We start from the raw sequence: 8,451 nt of genomic DNA, 5'->3' as shown, positions 1-8,451 counted from the left end.
CCATGAAGGGCAAAGGGATCTTAATACTGGAGACTTTTATCAGAATCAACACAAACAAAGCTTATCAACACAACACTTACCTTCCATTAGTCTCACCCATGTACTCACCTTCCCACAGGTGGCCACCCCAAAAGCCTCAACTCCTTTTTCTTTCCTTGTCACTTCTCTAAAATTTATTTTCTTGTTAGACACTAGGTAAGCCCAAGTCCTAACCGCCCCTTTGAGCTACCCGGCAATGAGTTTCCTCTGCCTGTATTTGTACTGCATGTGTTAATAAATTCTTGTTTTCCTCTTGTTAATCTGTCAGTTTAATTTCCAGCGTCCCAGCCACAGACTGAGGAGGGTAAAGCTTGTTTTTCCCCTCCCCTTTGTTATTATACCTTAAATTTTTCTAGAAGCTCTAATGATATTCTCCAGCAGTACTGCTGAGGCTGAGGGTAGGGCTGGAAACCTTGGCTGGTAGTGTGCTCCGAAGGCCGGTTCGCAGAACTGGTGAATGAAATTCTAAATGTCAGGAAGGAATGAAGCCAAAAAATATTTAAAAAGCACATTAGGGCAAACATGAGTGACCCTGGCCTTCAATTTTTATTCCTGCGGCTCACTGCCCTGGAATTATTTGAGTTTTCAAGTATGTTAGGCCTTCGGGACACAGCTCCTAAATAAGATGCTATAACCCTGTGTATATGTGTGAGATTGTTTGACAAACATATCGACTCTCTAAGTCTATCTGCTTGTTCACCATTTTTCTGACCAGCTCCTAGCACCAGAGCCTGGTAGGGAGGGGAAAAAACCTTTTCCTCTACGCTCTTATGTTCCTTTACTGAGACCTGATGAATTAAACTGACAAAAGAAAGGTGACTAGGAGAAAAAGGTTTATTTTGTGTGCACATGGGAGCCTACAAAGGAAGTAACTGGCTCATTGAATGGTTAAAGACTTATGTAGCTAATTTAGTAGGAGAAAGGGAGGGGGTGAGAAAAGGTATTTTAGGGGAAGAATTTATGGCAGCCTTATTTCCCAGGAGGTCCTGCTTTTAGTCAGAAAAGGGAAGCTCTGAGAAAGCTTTTTTTCTTTATTTCCTTTTTTCTTTTTTTGCATCTGTTGACTCTCAAATGTCTTCAGCTTAAAAATAGTCTTTATGCCAAAGTGACATGTCTTGGGGTGGCATGTTCTGATCCCCTTCAACTGGAAGACACAGCATTTCCCCTATTTATTCGCTTCAGGGTCTTACTCTAAGTATATGGTCCATACCTTCTGTTGTCACCTCTTCTGTGCAGATGCCCTTGACCCTAAGTCCCATGACAGGATTAGAATGTGATGGGGGAGACCAACCAGATACTCAAAAACAACTGTAAGAGAGCAGACAATTCAGTACACTGCTGCTTCGGGATTTTGGGGGATGGTTTTTTCCCAGGAATTCTCAATGCTCTGAAAAGCCAAGTTCCTCAGTTCGCTTGCCAGGGGCTGGGAGTGGGGTCTGGGATGCCTGCAGAAAACCTCTTAGCAGTTCTCCTGCAAACGCTCCACAGGAAACTGGACTTGACTTCTAAAGCTGGCCCCGTTCCAGAGGACGTCACTCTCAGGACTTTTTTTTTTTTTCTTTCACAAAAGAACCTGTTCTTGTGGATGTGGAGGGGCCGGGCTGCGAGAAGAAACCCGCTTTGCCAGCTCCGGGCCTGTGCCGGAGCCCAAGGAGCAAGGTTGGCCGGTGGCCGGCCACGTCCACGTCCAAGGGCAGGAGGGGGCCGCCAGCCTCCCACTGGCCTCCTGCAGGACACAAGAAAGGCTTGGGGCAGGAACAGGGTGTGGAGGCCAAGTGCGAGGGCAGCGTTGGCCCTGAGGCAGAGCGTGGTCAGCCTGGCCGGACCTGGGGCTGGCTGATGATTAATGGGGAGTCTGCGGCTCCAGGGCCCTGGTGCACAGCCCGGCCTGTGACGTGAGCGACTTCCTGGTTACAGGTGAGAGCGGTCCGGATTCTCCGTGGCCGAGAGATTTGTTCCTGCGTTTCTGTGGGGAGAGCTGAGAGGCAGGAGAGGGGCCTTTGGGGACCGCAGTACCTTCGCTGAAGCCCCAACGGGCAGATCCACCTGTCACAGGTGAGACACCGCGTGGGCCTGGTGTGTGGCCAAAGGACTCCCCGCAGGTATCCGCTTCCTCCTGGGGAGCCGGTACTCAGCCCCTGGCAGGCCGCTTGCTGGTCTGGGGTGGGGGTGGAGGGGGAAGTGCTGGACAATCCAACACGTATCTGTTTCCCAAATTCCACAGAGTTAAAAATTGAAAGATCGGGCTGCTCTGCGAGCTTAGGAATTTGAGATGGTTTCTAATCAAGCTTCACAGGGAGCTGTTCTCCGAGTGTGTTGAAAGCCGAGACTCGCTGGAATTTGGAAGGTCTGGATTCAAAGGCTGGGAAATTCCTGGCACTCCCGTTATTGACTGGACAGACTTTAAATGCCATTTATTCTTCCCCAATGAGAGGCCTGACGGAAAGGAAATTGCTCTAAACCTCTGGAAGTTCTAAGACTCCCCACGCCTGGCAGGCAGGGCCAAGGCGCCTCCAAATACGGGGGCGCCCAGAGCTGGGGTACTGGGGTGGAGGAGGGACCCTGGTGCCTTTGTATGTGCACATCGAGGTTTGTGGAGAGCCCCTTGTGTGCATTTAAATTCCCTCCTGTCCTACCTGTTTTGGGGCTTAGGGTTTATGCTGATGCCTAAAAACAGGATGTCTGCAGCCTCTGGATTTTATGATTTCAAGCTTTTTCCAAAAACGCAGACATAAGGGTTTGTGTGTGTGGGTAAATAAGTGAAATGATCTCATCTGGCAACTTTCTTCCTGAGATAACCAGCTTGGTGGGTGCAGACGGGTCTCCTGAGTGTTTCTGCCTTGCCTGGAGAGTAGGAAGTGGTTATGATTTAAATCCTGTCTTGATGCAATTTTCAAAAATATTTTGATATGTTGTGTTAGTTTCAGGTGTACAGCAAAGTGAATCTGTTATACATATACAGATATCCACTCTTTTTAAGATTCTTTTCCTGTAGAGGTCATTACAGAGTATTGAGTAGAGCTCCCTGAGCTATACAGTAGGTCCCTATTAGTTATCTATTTTATATATGGTAGTGTGTATATGTCTATCCCAATCTCCCAATTTATCCCTCCCCCCAGGTAACCATACGTTTATTTTCTACATCTGTAACTCTGTTTCTGCTTCAATGCAATTTAGTAAGATTTAAGATTTTTGAAAGACTTTGCAGTTTTTCAACTAAAAGTAGATAATCCAAGTCTTCTGTAACAAGATGAATGAGAAGTAAAATCTCAAACTACTCCATAGAGATATGAACTTGCAAATTACCTGGCAAACCTTCCTTTAATTAAAGCAAACTGTCAGAGTTCAGTTACAACTTAGAATCAATCTGGTGACAGTTCCTTCCTGTACACACCCTTCAAAAAATACTGTCCCCTCAAGATCCACGTCTGGGTTCCTGTAGCACTCGGGGTGTTCCTACATGCCCCCGCCCAGGGGGTTCTGCTGGGCTCTTAGAAATGGACTCGTTCTGTCACACACAGAATAAGCGAGTTAAGTCATCTGGTGCTAGTCTGCAGCCTGGCTCACTAGACAATCAGTGACTAGAAGCCTTTCCTAGTGGACCTTGAGCTTATGCTGCAGTTTCAGTAATGCTGGGTCCGCACTTCACATTTATTGCTTTCAGGAAAATGTGTGATTTTTATAACTCGGCAGCTCAATCTCTCCTCCATCCTCCTCTTGAGCCTAGATTTCTAGGTGACTCGTAGAGCGATTGACTGGTCCTCTTGTGTTCATCGAACCTTGAAAATTAGTAAATGGTTTATTTGGCGCTTGGTAATTTGGGATCTTGGATCCATCTGGGAAGGCCATGATTTCAGTTTGGTTTGTGTTCAGCTGCTGGACAGCTTGGTATCAAGGCGTATTTGTAGGGATTTACTGAGTCTTTTTTAGATGATGTCAGGAGCTGAGTTGCTTGGTGGGAAGGTCCTGCAGAACAGATGCTGGGACCCTTCTATTACACACACGAGCAGTTATGGTTTACTATACAGGCTGAATTTTGCTTTCCAAAGACATCAGAAAACGGGGATGGAAACCCCACGTTCCTGCTCGTGAGCTGTGAGCACCCCGTGCTGCAATTACATGTAAAGTGGGGTCACGGGCCGGGCATCCCGCTCCCTCACCCCCACTCTATTGGATTCAGCAGCTTGTATGAGGTGCTCTCTGAGGGAGCAGGCGAGGCAGCTCTTACCTGTGTCTATTTCAGTTATTGTATTTCGGCTTGTGGGTTGTGGTGGCCTATGTTCTCTTAGAGACGACGATATGGAGCCCGGGGGTGTGTGGCAGCTCATCGCGGAATCCTGCATGGGCTCGCTTAGGGAACCCGCTGCCCCCTGATTTGGGGGGAAGGGATGCATCCCTACCAGCGGAGCTGTGAAATCCACGTGGAGGCCAAAGCCAAAGTGAAAACTCCCCACAGCTCGGGTCTCTGTGCTAAGGATGTGTGAAATAAAGAAACCCCTTCCTGGGTGGAGGAGCCGGCGTTTTTGTAGACAGTTCATGATGTGTTCAGTGGGAGATTTAACTTATGTGCTCTAAGCAGCGCTGGTGGCCTCCCCGGATAGGCCTGTCCCAAGGAGAAGGAAAAAAAAAAAGCAGGGATGGAGAGTGAGCCAGAGGGTTATCAAAGAGCAAAGGAAGGGCCGAGAGAGGAACATGACAGGATCCCTGGGTGCTGCCAAGGGGCCAGGAAGGCCTTACTTGGCCTACCCTGACCTCTCTCCTGTCCCAGCCCCAGAGCCCCCTCTACGGTTCCCCAAACGTGCCAGGCACGGTCCCACCCCAGGGTCTTTGCACCTGCTGTTTTGCCTGGGAAGCTCTTCTGTACATACCCGTGTGCCGGTCGCCTCACCGCCTTCCCTGTTCACTGGGCACCTTCCTGGGGGCCTTTCTTTGACCTCTGCATTCGAAGCACCAGCCAGCCCACCAAACACACATCCTCTCACACACACTGCTCTCTTCTATTTGTCTCCATACCTCTTACCACTTAATAAGCTTGTGATCTAGTTCCTCCTTTTGCTGTCTGTCTTCCCTTTTGCTAATGTACACTTGTTGTGAGTAGGATTTTTTTTCTCAATGATTAAAGCATCCCGATTGAAGTGAGTAGCAGTATGCCCACGCTCAGACCTTTCGGTTAGTGATTCTGTGGTCGTGGTACAGCACGTGCTTCCCACGACTTATACATGGGCTTGGGAGGAAGATCGTTGAATACACTGATTCTCACACAGGAGCATCTACAGGAATCTGTACAATGTTTAACTTCAGGCAGATTTCTGAGCTTGCCCCCCAAAGCTTCTAATCCAGCAGGTCTGGGGTGGGCCCGAGAATTTGCTTTTCTAACAAGTTCCAAGATGAGGCTGGTGCCACTGGCCAGGCTGACTTATCTCTCCAGGGAAACACACGAGCTGGGAGGGTCCCCATGCGCCTCTGGATGGAGACAGGCTGTGACCTGCCCGCTTTGCTTTCCCAGGTGTGGAGGAGCATGCGAGATGCGGGCCGCTGCCGAGGCATCCTGGCCGCGCTGGTCGTCCTGGCTGGGCTGGCAGGTAGGGACCGCGGAGCTGGCTGGCACGCTCCCGGGCATCCACCCGGAGTGGGCGGGAGGGGCTCGGAGGAGGCCACGGGGGCGCGTGGCTGCCAACAGGTTCTGCCTTAGGCTCTTCCTGTTGGGTCCCCTCCACCCCACCCCCTCCATTTCCTGCTGCGCCGACCTCACTCCGGAAGGGTCCTTCAGGTGTGCAGGAGCCCACCAGTCCTCCTCCAGGGGTCCCTGCTTGGGTACCTTCCCAAGTTCATTGCTCTTGTTGAAGCATCCCATTCCCCCGCCTGGATATTCTCCCCTTCCATTTCTACCTAGTCTTCGAGGAAGACCTGACTTGGGCGTCACCTCCTCCCTGAAGCCTTCCTGGCCTTGCAGTTTTCTGGGTGATAACCCCACATCTCCCATTGTTGGCAGAGTGAGGGGCCCATTGCCTGTGAGACTTCCCAGTCCTCCCGACAGTCCCTCCTCATCCTGGAACTTTCCCAGAGTATCAGTGGAAATAGATTCCAGGTGCCCCAGGCCAGGGTCTCTGGATCAGATTCTGCGTTGCAGGAGATGGAGTGTGCAGACCCCCGGGTGCTTAGGGTAACAGGAGTTTGTATGCCAGCTTTCTTTTGACTATGTCTTGTCTTGATTTCATGGCTTCTGTCTGGTGTGATGTCTTGTTTTCCTAGCTAGGTTTTAAAGTCCTCAGGGTATTCTTACTTCAGGGATTTCAAGGCGCTGTATTGAAGAATAATATACATACAGAAAAGTACACAAGTCATAAAGGTACAGCTTGATGAAATTTTACAAACTGAGCACCTTTGTGTATCAACGATGAGCCCAAGAACACTTCACAAATGCTTTCTTCAGCCCCTCCCCCCCCCAAAGTGATCATTATTCTGACTTTTAGTTGCGTAGATAAGTTTTGCTTGCTTTATACTTTACACACCTATAAACTCTGTTTCAGACAGCTAGATAATAGGTTTTTTTCTTTTTTTTTGACTCCATCCACGACAGCTTGAAAAAATAAAACAGAATAAAATAGTATAGGAATGATCAGAGTGTGTGAGGTGCAGTAAGGACTGTCTTACAAAGTTTGGTTTTGGGTGTGTTTACACATTAAGACAAGGGACCCAGGCTGTGGTGTTAACATGTATTTAGGGGCAAAGATGTCTGGAAGCCCATGCCTTCTAGTACGTGGTGCTAAGCATTTAGTAGGTGCTTGATAAGCATTTGTTTGCAGGGTGGAGAGGAAAACATTTTCCCTGCTTGTGTAGGGACTCATGTGGTTAGCAAACCAGGCTCAGCACACATTTTAGGGATATGGCTCCAACGTGGCTGTCTCAGCCACGGTGGTAAAAATCTCTTCCGGCAGCTTAGTGGGAAACTGATGAACTCTGCATCTACAATTTTTCTGAGCTATTTTTCCTGAAGTACTGTTTTGAAGGCAGGGATGGCTTGGGTTGAGGTCTGGAGATAGCTATTCCAGGAGGGGAGAGGATTATGGGTAATCCTAGAGCCCTTTGGGGGATGGGGTCCATTGCAAAAGCCTGAACTCCTAGGATGCTTCATCATGGAAAGTGTCGGGTAGAGACACCTCCAATGGCTTTGAAGAGCTGAGGACAACCTCCACGTGCCCGCAAAGGACTCCTGCCAGCACTCACCTGTCCACCTTGCTCCTAGTGTGATGGGTTATTTGTTCACTCGGTGAATATTCACTGGGATCTTCTTACATGCCATTTAGGTGCAGGCACTGGGATGAGCAAAACCAGGCGCAGTCTCTGCTAACAAAGAGCTTAGACGTCAATTGATAGAAAAATCAATACAAAATCACCACCATGACAATTGCTTCACTCATCCGAAAGTCTGTTATGGATAATTTGACCTGCACAGGGTGGTCTGGGAAGGCTTCCTGAGGAGGAGACGACTTGGCTGGGAGCTGAGGAGTAAGCGAGACTAGTTCTTCAGGCAGTCACTGCCTGTGCAAAGGCCCTGGGGCCAGAAAGAGTTGGTGAGTTGGATAAATTGAAGATGGTCTGGTGGGCGGAGTTTGGGGCAAAATGAAGTTGGAGAGTACGTTGATGTGAGACTAAGAAGGGTCTTAAGGTATGGTAGTGTTAAGGGTGATCTGGTCTGTATCCTAAAGGATGGAAATATTTTAAACGAAGTCTGGGGTGTTGGGGTGGGAGGTTGGAAAGGGTACCTGGTCACATAGGCATGTTGAGAAGACCCATCTGGCTGCCCCGTGGACAGCGCAGTCTTGGGTGATGGCGGTGGCACAGCGGTGGTGGTGGCACCTCCTGCTATGGTCAGCGGGACATGGGGGGCAGCTCTGATACACCTCGGGACCCCCTCCCTCACTTGCCAGTTTCCTTCTGATGCTCCCAGCCCCCGATGTGTTTTGACTACCATTTTCTCCATCGGAACTGTCTTACCTGGGCACTTCCCTTCTACTGCCCTCTGCTTTATTTCCCTTTCTCCCTTCTGCTTTTAATTGTCTGCTTGTCTGTTCATTTCCAATGTTAAGTAAGGGATGGGAGCAGGTGAGGGGTCTACATGTGCAGGAGGGAAGCTGGAGAAGAAGTAAGTGGAAGAGTAGAGGGGTTAGTGGGTGCAGACCCTCTGTGCCCCACATGCCAGGGAGACGCCTGGCTGCTACTCCAGGGAGCTGAGAAGAAGCAGTTGCAGAAGAATGGTACTTATGTTTAGGATCTATCTGCAGAGGATTGGGAGGGGCCGGGCATCTGGCCCACATGCTACCGTGTGAGTGATTTCAGTTTTGCAGCTGTTAGGGCACAATGAGTAGAAGAGAACCTTCTCAGTCCTGGGTGGCAGCCAGCCATTTACAC

The 8,451-nt window shown here is 49.4% G+C and overlaps 1 protein-coding gene across 3 annotated transcripts in view; it reads left to right on the top strand.

Moving 5' to 3' along the window:
• The first annotated feature begins 1,658 nt into the window (after positions 1–1,658).
• The window catches only part of IGSF5 (immunoglobulin superfamily member 5), a 43,280-nt gene continuing 36,487 nt past the window's right edge, over positions 1,659–8,451 (top strand). The window contains exons 1-2 of one of the 3 annotated variants that reach the window (XM_030835443.3): positions 1,659–1,956; positions 5,546–5,621. In XM_030835443.3, coding sequence (XP_030691303.1) covers positions 5,558–5,621 — 64 coding nt within the window. In that variant the 5' untranslated portion in view covers positions 1,659–1,956; positions 5,546–5,557. The other 2 variants (XM_030835442.3, XM_070045388.1) reach the window with 2 other exon arrangements.

The sequence above is a fragment of the Globicephala melas genome, chromosome 4 (genome assembly GCF_963455315.2).
Source record: "Globicephala melas chromosome 4, mGloMel1.2, whole genome shotgun sequence".
In the NCBI taxonomy this organism is placed as follows: domain Eukaryota; kingdom Metazoa; phylum Chordata; class Mammalia; order Artiodactyla; family Delphinidae; genus Globicephala; species Globicephala melas.
Note: the sequence above shows the minus strand (reverse complement) of the source record. Positions and strands in the feature narration are given on the sequence as shown.